The sequence below is a fragment of the Microcaecilia unicolor genome, chromosome 1 (genome assembly GCF_901765095.1).
Source record: "Microcaecilia unicolor chromosome 1, aMicUni1.1, whole genome shotgun sequence".
In the NCBI taxonomy this organism is placed as follows: Eukaryota; Metazoa; Chordata; class Amphibia; order Gymnophiona; family Siphonopidae; genus Microcaecilia; species Microcaecilia unicolor.
Genome location: NC_044031.1, coordinates 478,598,233 through 478,610,849, shown reverse-complemented (window position 1 = coordinate 478,610,849; position 12,617 = coordinate 478,598,233). Strand labels below are relative to the sequence as shown.

The 12,617-nt window shown below is 39.4% G+C and overlaps 1 protein-coding gene across 1 annotated transcript in view; it reads left to right on the top strand.

Moving 5' to 3' along the window:
- LOC115477135 (desmocollin-1-like) overlaps window positions 1–12,617 on the top strand; it is a 79,794-nt gene that overhangs the window by 56,763 nt on the left and 10,414 nt on the right. Inside the window, exons 9-13 of the mRNA XM_030213765.1 lie at window positions 1,487–1,672; window positions 5,486–5,739; window positions 6,956–7,098; window positions 10,900–11,127; window positions 11,759–11,995. Of these exons, the coding sequence (XP_030069625.1) occupies window positions 1,487–1,672; window positions 5,486–5,739; window positions 6,956–7,098; window positions 10,900–11,127; window positions 11,759–11,995 (1,048 nt within the window). The remainder of the gene's footprint in view (window positions 1–1,486; window positions 1,673–5,485; window positions 5,740–6,955; window positions 7,099–10,899; window positions 11,128–11,758; window positions 11,996–12,617) is intronic.

Genomic DNA, 12,617 nt, shown 5'->3' with positions numbered 1-12,617 from the left:
TTGAGATTTCGGGGGTGGAGATGTAAATTTGAGAGTCATCAGCATAAAGATGGTAATGAAAACCATGGGATAAGATCAGGGCACCAAGGGAGGAGGTATAGATGGAGAAAAGGAGTGGTCCAAGGACAGAACCCTGAGGCACACCTACTGATGCTGGCAGGAGCGATCGCCAGGCACTCCTTTCCTTGCTAGTGCCACCTTCCAGGATGATGCTGGCAACCCCTAGCTGTAGTCTCATGGCACTGTCACTAGGTAGGGGGTTAAGTTTCCATATTAATGTGTAGATACTATTGAGGAAAGGTGCCAGCCCTTTTTAATAGATGGCTGAAAAACACTGGGCCAATGTCTTTGCAGCCCTATGTTCCAGAATAGTATAATAATCCCAGCGTTTAGCTGGGGTTATTTTACCAGTTTTAATGCAGCTTGTGGCACACACCCCAAGCTGTGGTATAGTATTTATAATGAGCTGCTTTACATGCATTACTATATAACACTTATATACAAATCTAAACCATATTCTTATAAACACATTCTTTAAGACAGAAAAGTTTTTAAAAACAAGTATCACATAAAATACAGACTACCACAGCCACATGTCCTCAGTCATATAGAAGTAGAAATCCAGGAAATACAATAGTACTCCAGTACTTATCTTAGCACCATTTCCTGGCTTTCTGCTTCTATGGGACTGAGGGTGTCTGGTTGGGGGTAGTCTGTATTTTATGTGATACTTGTTTTAAAAAAAAATTTTCTATATTAAATAAGTAATGTATTCATTATAAGAATATGGTTGGTTTATAATCTCAAACTTCTGTTCTAGTGTTAGCACTTAAGCAATAATGAGCATTAGAAGTTTGGCGCACATCGTTACAGAATACGCATAGTGAGTTGTGCATCTAAATTCTAATCAGTGCTCATTATTGCTTAAGTGCTGATATCAGTGCTCGTTAGCTTGTTAAGCCAATTAAGTTATGCTCAGTGTTATAGAATCCGTGCCAATTTTGTCACCTAAATCTAAACGCACTATATAGAATCTGGGGATTAACGTGTGTTACAGGGCAAATAACATGGGCTAATGCCTTACACAGCTTGATAACTACCCTCCTTTGCTGGTCAATAACTCTCAACCTTGGAATATTATGAGACCAATGCTTAGAACTGACAGGTTTGCACACTATTTCTAAAGCTCTGAACGTAAGGGGAGCAGTTTTTAAACTGCCTAGGTTGTTTTACAGGCCCTGTGGACCTGCATTTCTACAAGAATATTTCCCAAAGAATCTCTTTTTGCAAATTAGGGCTGGGAAAAAACTTGCAAATAAGAAAGTGCTTGAAGACTCTACCTGTTTTACTGCCTAAAATATGTATTTTTTAGAACTCAGTTGTAGGTTTTTGTTTTTGTTGCTGAAATGTGTGGGTTTCAAATATAGTAACCTCCATTTAGATGAGAATTTTTAAGTTGCATTACTTTTTTTTTTTCTTAATATAGTACCAAGTTGAAGTTAATGAAAATGAATGTGGTATAGACATTCTGAGAATTCCTGTAGAAGACAAAGATTTGGTTAACACTGAAAACTGGAGGGCGAACTTTACCATCACACAAGGAAATGAACAGGGATATTTCAGCATTCGGACTGATCCAACAACCAATGAAGGAATCTTAAGTGTTGTTAGGGTAAGTATAAATGTAAACAAATTTCATTAGTTTACCATTTCATAAAATCAAGTCTATCAATAGTTGTAGCAGATGTGCATAAAGGCCCAATTATATTTTTAAACACTAAGGTTATGTTGTATGTAGCTGTTCTGTTAATAGTTTAACACTGATCTCTGTATTCCAGTCATCCAAGCACATAGGATAACTAACTTCTTGTTCATATAGTTCAGTTCTACATTATAAATTTTTAAAAGTTATGCTCTAGATTTTGGACCTGTTTCTTTTATACTTCTTTAAAATTTAAAAATTCAAATAAGCGTCACATTAACTTGTACACTTATAAAGTAGACATCGATGACAGATACCAGCTCCTGATATGTCTGTTTTTGCCACAGAGATAAAATACAACATTTACTTCATAACCAGCATAGTACAATAAATGTGCCTGTAGGGATTTACATAACTGTGTGCTTGCCAATTCCTCTTTGGGCCTATAGGGAATTTTACAGAAGTACATCTTTCCTTGATAACCTCCACAAAAGGCTGTTTGGGAGGCAACTGGTGACAAAATAACAGGTTTTATTTGTTTTTATTTGTACTTGATATCTTCCATAAGAGTACATCAAAGTGGTAACCATCATCATAAAACAATAATAGTATATTAATAGTATAAAAACAAAGCGCATACTTCCTTCCCAATCTGGAAGCCAAATTTACCCCCCTGTTTACGTGACTGCTGTGTGCTAATGCCAGCATAGCCAATTCACTTTTTAATGGGTTATGTCGGCATCGCTGTGCGGCAGCCACTTAATGTGGCTTAGTAAACGGAGGGGGGGGGGGGGGGGGTTAGCCTCTTAGGTAGAAAACTGATATCCAGATATTCCAGGGTAGTATTTATGGAAATGTTCCATGCACAGGACCCAAGAGGCAGGCAGAGTTCCAAAGTCTCAATGCATGGTTGAGATGATGGTGCAGGGGTGGGGGATTTAGATTTGTTTGGAACTGGGCAACATTCTAGGAAAGAGGGAGCCTTTTCTGAAAGGATGGGACTCTACCTTAACTGGGATGGAACCAGGCTGCTGGCGCTAACATTTAAAAAGGAGCTAAAGCAGCTATTAAACTAAAATGGAGGGGAAAGCTCTCGTCCTGTCCCTCCTATTTTTCCTTTTCCTCCTGCACCCCTGCCGATTGTGCTTGCTTCGTGTTTTTCTACCAAGGTCACAACTCTTCGGAGCTCCTTACTTTTGCTGTCTTCCCCTTCACACCATCCCACAGTTCCATCCTCCCATGATCAGCCACCTGATGTCCTACCTCATTCTACTTGGAATACTTTCTTCCATCTCTGACTCAGCTCACTGCTATCCCATCTTCAATGCAACTTACCACCTGTCCTCTGAATTCTCTCCCATCCTGCTGGCTTAAGTATTCCCTTCATGGTTTGTCTTCCCTGGTTCTCCATCTTATCTCACAGAGTCTGTCCCTAGGAGTTGTTCCCCAGTCTTGGAAGAAGGCAGTTGATCACCCTTTACTAAAGAAACCTTTCCCTTGACCCTTCCACCCTGGAGAGTTTCTGTCCCGTTTTCAACCTGTGTATTCTTTCCAAGATTACTGAACTGAGCAAGTTGTTTTCAGTCGGCTTACTGATAGGATCGATGATTCTCCACCCCTGACAAACAGGCTTTCGCACAACACACAACAGGTTTCGCACCATAATAACAGCACTTTTGAGTGAACTTCACTCCAATCTGTATGCTGTTAATATCACTCTTTTTGTTTCATTGGATCTATTCTCTGCATTTGATCCTGTTGACCACTTTCTTCTCTTGTCTTGTCTCGCCTCTATTCGACTTTCAGGCATGGTCCTTTCATAGTTTGCTTCTTTTCTAACCTCCTTTTTGTCTGCCCACTATCCCTTGAGTGCGGAGTTCCCCAAGGCTCTACTCTCACCACTTCTCCTTAGTCCCCTTGCTACACTGATCCAGGATTTTAACATAAAATTCTTTATCTCTGCGGACAATGTTCTTCTACTTTTTCCCAGTTCCCCTTTTCAGCCTAATCATAGGCATCTGCAGGCTTGTCTTTTAGCTATTCATACTGGCTCTGATATTCATCTTGTTTTAAATACCTCTAAGACTGTCGCTTGTTATTTCTGGCCCATTTTCTGTTTTCCCATTGGTCTCTGTTCTTTTTAATTCTCCTGTTCCCACTGTTCCTTCATTTAAATATCTTGGTGTCCTTTTTGATTCTGCTCTTTTTTTTTTTTTTTTTTTTTGTTCCTCAGGTTTCTTCTGTCCTTCAATGTGGATTTTTTTCCCTTCATCATCTTCGGACTATTTCTAAATTTCTGAATTTCTTCAAGCTGCACACCTCAATATACTACTACTATTTAGCATTTATATAGCGCTACAAAGCGTAATATACGCTTTTGTGATTTTCTCATCTTGATTACCCTATGGTTTATGCTGGGCTCCCTACTTCACAGGTTCGACGACCGCAGACTTTACAGAATGCGGCTGCATGCTTCCTTTGTAAGGCTCGTAAATCTGATTCTGTTTCCCTTCTGTCCTCCACTGGCTCCCAATCAAGTTTCAGTCATGGTTCAAAATACTCTCACTCATAAAACACTTACTCTGGTTCTCTAGCTTACCTCTCTTCCCTTATTATCCCCTACAGCCCTTCTCATCTGCTGTGATCACTAGACTCTCATGGTTTGGATCTACCTTTAGCAAAACAGGCCTGCTATGAATCTATCCATCACTCTACTTTCTTTTTTCTGGCATAATAGCTCTAGCATGGTCTCCCTCCTACATTGTGTTCTGAGCCCTCTTTCCCACGCTTCAAGATGCTCCTGAAGACACACTTTTTTTTTTTTTTTTTTTTTACACTTACGTTTTTTTTCCCCTACGACTTGGTGGCAGTCACCGGTTCCTGTTCAGATGCAGATTTGTTGTGTTAATACTTAATGTTTTCTACTGTTTGATTGAGTCTTTCCTTTCTGTTTGTTCCAAATTTTAACTTATTGATTTGTGAACCGCTGCGATCTTTTGCTAGAAATGGCGGTACATTAAGCACCATAATAAACATAAACATAGAAGAAATGGCTGAGGGGGGGATGTGATAAGAGTTATACAAAATCCTGAGTGGAGTAGTATAGGTAAACGTGAATCCATTGGTTATTTCAAAAAGTGCAAAGACCTAGGGTACACTCCATCATTACCTGGAAATACTTTTTAAACAAATACAAAAATATTTTTTCACTCAACATATAGTTAAACTCTGGAACTGGCTGCCAGAGGATATAGTAAAAGCATAAAAGTATCTTGGTTTAAAAAAAAAAAAGTGGACAAATTCCTGGAGGAAAAGTCCATAAACTGCTATTAAGGTAGTGGTGGGGAAAGCCACTACTGATCCCTGGAGTCTGGGAATCTGCCAGATACTTGTAACCTGGATTGGTCACTGTTGGAAGCAAGATACTGGGCTAGATGGACCATCAGTATGACCTAGTATGGCATTTCTTATTGTCATAGTAATTTCTATTTCTGTAAGGTTAAATCCATTTTCTCAATTCAGGTTTACTAGTTCAATGAGGGTAGGTGAGTGAAGGTCAACAAGTTATAGGTGGTAACGTTTTTTGATTGGACTACATTGTGATTAGTTTTTCAACAGCTATCCTATCCAGATAGAATTGTCTGACTTGTATATTTTTTTTTTAGAATGCATGGTTTATAGTTAACTATTGATTTTGTTTATATAGTAGTTTCCTTTTTTTCTATATATACGAAAAAAGGTGCTTTATAATTTTCATGAAAGCAAAAATGTTTTATTTTGCAGTCGCTGAACTATGAAGAGATGAATCAAATTGATTTGCGAATTGGAGTAGTTAACCAAGCAGTCTTTGTGAAAGTGCCCTCAAAACAGATAACAATGAACACAATTCCTGTCAAAGTTATAGTGAAGGATGTAGATGAAGGGCCAGAATTCCAGCCTCAGGTTAAATATATACGTACTCAGGAAGGCTTGCCAGCTGGAACAGAAATAGGTGAATACATTGCGAAGGACCCAGAGAATAAAAACACAAACATAAGGTATAGATTCATGGCATTTAATATTATATAATGTATGTGGAAAATGGAAATATGTGTGAATACCTGTTTTAAATTCAGGAATTTAATATAGGCATGTGTACAACATGATGTAAAAAGCACCTTTTCCTGCTTCTTTCAAATATAAGAAAAAGGAATATTTCTGCATCAGTGTATGCAGGCATTTTATTTTGATAATCAGTGGGAACTACATTTTGTGTAGTCTTTCAATCTGCTTTTCTTGCTGTTTGGTCAGTCAACTTCATGTATGGGTTCATATGCAAAGTGACTACTTTAAAAATGAAATACATAAATTGTGTGGGGCTCCAAATTAGAGCTCATTACATACCCTTATGGTATATGTGATTCAATTCACCAAAAGGCATTACTGTAAGCATTGAAAAAACAGATTAGAATTATACATGTATCCAATTTCTCCTTCCTGGGCAGCCAACTCTTTGCATGTTTTAGTTCAGCTTATGATTTATCATTTAAGGTTTTTTTTTGTTTTTTTTTTAAACCATTTTGATTAGGCTGTTTAATGATTTATTATATGTATTTATAATTTTTATTATCTATATAATTTTATATGGTTTAATATATGATGGTATTTTCAATGTTCTGATGTTTTCAATGTATATAACAATAGAGATATAAAATAATATATTACCAACATTTTATTTGTTCTTAGTTAGGTTTTGCCCCTAATGTAGCCCCTGCAGGGTGAAACATGGCTGTGTTGGGTGCAATTTTAATTGAATTCTCCATAATAAAATTTCATTCTTCCATCCATTGTGTCTCCTTCAGGTTGGTAGGCAGCCACATTTCAGGAAAAGCTTTTGCCTTTTGAGTCTGCTGTAGCCAGCCCATTCTTGACTGTGTTTTCTGTTAATCTTAGTTCCTGTCTCCTGATTGGCCCAGTAGGAACCAGCTCAGGGCAGGCTTGAGCATTTCTACCCCATAACTGGGCTGCTTTCCTGTTGGTTCAGTAGGGTTATTACAAAAGCCCTGCAAACACAGGAAACTAAGCAAAAAAATGTTTTTGCCTGCAGATCCTACTTTAGGGTCAGACATTTCTCTCTCTGGATGATATGTAGCATGAAAATGGGTTTCAGAACATGTGTACACTCTTGCAGGGTACTGTAATGTGTGGTGTATATTTACATGTATTTTGGAGTTGCATGAGTGATTTAAAGCTAACTTCATTCTTAATGTGCAGGTACCAGAAAATAACAGATGTGTACTCATGGATTACCATTGCTCCAACTACTGGCAAGATAACTACTAATAAAGTTTTGGACAGAGAATCAGGAGAAATGCAGCATGATTACTACAATGTTACAGTGCATGCAATTGATGACAGTAAGTATGATCCTCCATTGCGTGAGGTACAAAAATGAAGGCTTCATTTACTGATATGCATTTAATCAATTAACATTTTTTAATTTAAACTAATATCTCTCAAAAACTCTAAATAAGCAAATAGTACTTTCAATATGAAATTTGGCCCATGGAATGGGAAAAAGCCTCAGAACACTTTCCTCCACTTCGTTACAGAAGAAGTTGTGACAGAAGAAATTGTGGTAGGAATATTTAAAGGTAAGATTACTTCACGGGCACAAAAAAACCCCTTGAACGTCAAATTGTTAAAGCTCCAATCGAACCAGCTTTAAAGGATCTAATATTAAAATGTGACAAAATATAAACTTTCAAACTTATGCTTTATATATTTTATTTGGAGATGGATATTGTTATATGTTTTATTTTAGAGACACTTATAGCACCTTCACACAACTTGGCGAAACTCTGGCCACTGTCATTGTGTGTTTGAAGCAGCTTGAGTTAAGTTTTTTTGAAAGTTTTAAATATTCCTACCACAACTTCTTCTGTAACGGAAGTGGAGGAAAAGGGTTCTGAGGTTTTTTTCCCCTCATGAAAGTACTGTTTTCTTTTTTTAATTGAAAGAGTTTTTGAGAGCTATTGTTGTTTGATCTCTTTCTTTTCCTCTAAATTGACATTTAACTTTATACTAAAGCATGTTTGTTTTCAAAGCAGTCAAGATTCCAGTTTGCAAAATTGTTATGCTCCTTCCCATCTAGCTCCACTGCAGATAAAGTAGTGTAGTTAGTAAATAGGCACTGTTGAGAATGAATCTTACTTTATTTATTGTGTGTTACTTGGAGGCATATTTTCAAAGCACTTAGCCTTCCAAAGTTCCATAGGTTTCTGTGGAACTTTGGAAGGCTAAGTGCTTTGAAAATGTGCCCCCAGTAAGCTAGGGTTGTCCAACCTCGGTTCTCAAGGGCCGCAATCCAGTCAGGTTTTCAGGATTCCCCCAATGAATGTGCATGAGATCTATTTGCATGCACTGTCTCCATTATATGCAAATAGATCTCGGGCAGATTAATTGGGGAAATCCTGAAAACCTGACCTGACAAAGGCCAAGGTTGGACACCCCTGTGTTAACCACACATCAGTGAAAGAGGCCCGTGGATTGTAAGTTGCCTTGGACAGCAGAGTACCTGCCATGTCCAAATGTAACTTATTTTGATCTCGGATTTGGAAAGGTGATTGAACAGGTCTAAAATCCAAATAGGTTAAACATCTAAGCCAGTGATTTTTCGCTATTTTCATAGTGAGGGCCACTTTAGCGAAAAACAAACAAAAAAAGCCTCAATGTGAGTCATAATTCTCCTTGGCCAAAGTAAATAGTATACCGGGCATGGGGAGATTCCCCTTCCTGTGACACAGCTAGCTTAATGACTTCCCCCTTTGTTTATTGGTCAAACTGGTTGATTACACATATATAGAGAGACTCATGTAATGAAACCAAAGTTTAACCCCCACACACATACACACGCGCACATATATATCCCCTCCTCTTTCCTAACTACACTTCTTCTCTTGGTTCATTAATCTCATCCCATGGCTTTTTCTACCATCTCTATGCTGATGACTCCCAAATCTACCTTTTTACCCCTGATATCTCACCTTGCATCCAAACCAAAGTTTCAGCGTGCTTGTCTGACATTGCTGTCTGGATGTCTCAACGCCACCTGAAATTAAATATGACCAAAACCGAGCTTCTCATTTTTCCCCCCAAACCCACCTCCCCACTCCCCCCATTTTCTATTTCTGTTGATGGCTCTCTCATTCTCCCTATCTCTTCAGCTCGAAACCTTGGGGTCATCTTTGACTCTTCTCTCTCCTCCTCTGCTCATATCCAGCAGATCGCCAAGACTTGTCGTTTCTTTCTTTACAACATCCGCCCCTTTCTTTCCGAGCACTCTACCAAAACCCTCATCCACACCCTTGTCACCTCTCATTTAGATTACTGCAATCTGCTTCTTGCTGGCCTCCCACTTAGTCAACTCTCCCCTCTCCAATCGGTTCAAAATTCTGCTGCCCGTCTCGTCTTCCGCCTGGGTCGCTTTACTCATACTACCCCTCTCCTCAAGTCGCTTCACTGGCTCCCTATCCGTTTTCGCATCCTGTTCAAACTTCTTCTACTAACCTATAAATGTACTCACTCTGCTGCTCCCCAGTATCTCTCCACACTCGTCCTTCCCTACACACCTTCCCGTGCACTCCGTTCCCTGGATAAATCCTTCTTATCTGTTTCCTTCTCCGCTACTGCCAACTCCAGACTTCGCGCCTTCTGTCTCGCTGCACCCTACGCCTGGAGTAAACTTCCTGAGCCCCTACGTCTTGCCCCATCCTTGGCCACCTTTAAATCTAGACTGAAAGCCCACCTCTTTAACATTGCTTTTGACTGGTAACCACTTGTAACCACTGCCTCCACCTACCCTCCTCTCCTCCTTCCTGTACACATTAACTGATTTGATTTGCTTACTTTATTTTTTGTCTATTAGATTGTAAGCTCTTTGAGCAGGAACTGTCTTTCTTCTATGTTTGTACAGTGCTGCGTACGCCTTGTAGCGCTATAGAAATGCTAAATAGTAGTAGTAGTATCCATGTCACCCAGCCTATTTCCCCCACATGTTTTCCCCAGCTCCTCTGCAATACATACTCTTCTCCAACTAAACCTCAGCCAGTCTTAGGGGTCCTTTTACTAAGGTGTGCTGAAAAATTGCCTGCGATAGTGTAGATAAATGATTTTGCGTGCACCCAAAACACATTTCAGCGCACCTGCAAAAAATGTCTTTTTAAAACTTTTTTGCCGAAAATGGACGTGCAGCAAAATAAAAATTTGCCACGTGTCCATTTTGGGTCTGAGATCTTACCGCAAGCCATTGACCTAGCGGTAAAGTCTCATGTGGTAACCGGGCAGTAATGACCTATGCACGCCAAATGCCACTTGGCACGCGTAGCTGATGCGCGCCAGAAAATAAAAAATATTTTTCTGGCAAAATGAAATTACCACAAGGGCCACGCAGTAGCCATGTGGTAACTCCATTTTGGCACGCATCGGGCGTGCGTAGATGCTTACGAGGCTTAGTAAAAGGGACCCTTAGTTCCCACTCCTACCAGTCAGCTTTCATCATCCTCTCCACCTTCACGCTGGCCCTCACTCCTAGTTTTTTTTAAATCCCCCTATATTTTCTGCAAAGAATTGTTGGCTTGTGGACAAAGGTATTCTATTTTCTTCTAGCACCACATTGGATCTTCAGTGAGTTTGAACTGTATGGTGCCCTGATTCCTTCACTTCTCTTTCAGTCTCATGAGAGAAAGTGTGGGAGCTTGGGAAGTACAGGGTTCAAACTTTGAGAGCTACTTGGCACAGGTAGAAAACGGAACAACTGTTGTGGATGTAGCGCCAGCTGCAAATCTTAGGACAAAGTGGAGGGAGAATGTGTATGAGGAGGAGTCTGGGCAGCCACACTGAGGGCCCCGTTTACTAATGCGTGTTAGTATTTTTAGCGCGCTTACACTTAGCATGCACGCTAAACATGTAGGCGCCTATAGGGATATTGTAGGCACGTACATGGTTAACATGCGTTAAAAACGTTAATGCGCCTATAATGTGGCTTAGTAAACAGGGCCCTAAGGGTCAGTGTGGGCTCTTTCTGGCCCCCAGCCCTCGCAGTGAAGAACACTAATTTTAAGTGACATGTTTGTCATGCAGGCAGTTTCCAGGTTTTTTTTAATCTTAGTTGATGTAAAGTGAAGAATGCAGTAAAACAGATTATTCTCTTTTCTCAGGTGGAAAGACAGGCACTGGGACACTGGTCATCCAACTGGTGGATGTCAATGACAATCAGCCGGAGATTACGCAAAATGATGGGTTTATCTGTATGAACGGCAAAAATTACGCAGAGATACATGCAAAGGATGCTGATGGGTCTCCCAATTCTGCCCCTTTAAAATTTAGTTTGGATACCACCAATAATCCAGATATTCAAAAACAGTGGCAGATACAACAGCTGAGTGGTATGTATACCTCCTGGGAACACTTGGTTTTGATTGGATTTTTATTATAGCTGTGAATCGAACATTCGTGCTTAGCTTATACTGCATTAATCGATTCATCTTGTAAAAATGCATTTGGGGCAAGATGTTCTTAGCATTACTTAATCCTGTGGAAGTAAGTGAGCTAAGTATTTGATAAGATGTTTTGGTAAACAATGTTTTCATTAAAAGGGTTTCTAACAACTTGAATGAGCTATAATTAGAATTTCTGTAAGAAATCATGGAAATATTATCATTATTTGATATGTTGGTGTCACAACCAGAGATAACGCAGAGCATGTCAATAAATGTGAACTTGATTTTATGCTGCATTCTGATGTGCACACTGTTATATTAGAAAACAATATGATGTGAATTTTATTTGCTGCACTGTATGCTGTATGGTGCAAGCATTGCTTGTAACTGCAAGTAAACGTGTAGCAGAGTTCTCCATTTTTCAGTTGAGAGTGGAAAAATATGAAACAAAATGTATGCACAGAAACATTTTGGCTGTTTCAAGTATGTCCGTGTATGATTGTTTCCTAGTATTTTAGCGAGTAAGAACTAGTAAATCAAATGTCCGTACTGAAGCTTCTGTGTGTTTTTTCCCTAGACACATCTATGCGCCTTATAAAAATTGGTGACATTTCAGGTACAATGTATGATGTTCCTATTCTGATACTTGATCAACAAGGCTATGGAAGAACTCACTCTGTTAAAATTGATGTATGTGAGTGCCCTGATCGCCTCAATTGTGCTGCTGGTCGTCGTGCAGCAAGAAATGTTAGCCTGGGCGTTTGGGCTATCCTTGCGATGATACTGGCAGCATTAGTGCTCTTAGCACTTCTATGTAAGTTAATGTGGGTGTGCCTTATGTGTATGTTGTTGCTTTTATATATTCCTGAGAGATGTTTGTGTATATTTATCATCATTGTCTATTTATCTATATAGAGTTTACTGGGGCATTGAGAATAAATATGGCATTGCCCCCTCATTCTATAACTTAACACCTAAAATAAAGCACTATTTACACACTAAAATGATAGAATACTAACACATATGCAGGCAAGTGTGCACTTAAGCATTAAGGGGGGGGGGGGGGAGGAGAATTCTATATATGGCAACAAAGGTTGTGTGTAGATTTTGGCCATATTGCCAAACTGCGTGCACAACTTTATTAACAAGTCAATCGGATCTGATAATTGGCCACTAAAAATGACTGACACTAATTAGAATTTACATGTGCAACTTTCTAAGTGTATTCTGTAAAGTGATATGCGTAAATTCTAATGCGTGGATCTCAAAAGGGGGCATGGCCATGGGGAAGGGGCATGGGTGGGTCATAGGTGGGCATCATTATAGAATATTCCTGATCCTTGCATAATTTAGGCAGGGGCATCTTCATCAAATTTTAGTTGGTGTAAATGGCCGCACCTAAATTTAGTCATGGGGACAGGTGTTACGTGTATTGT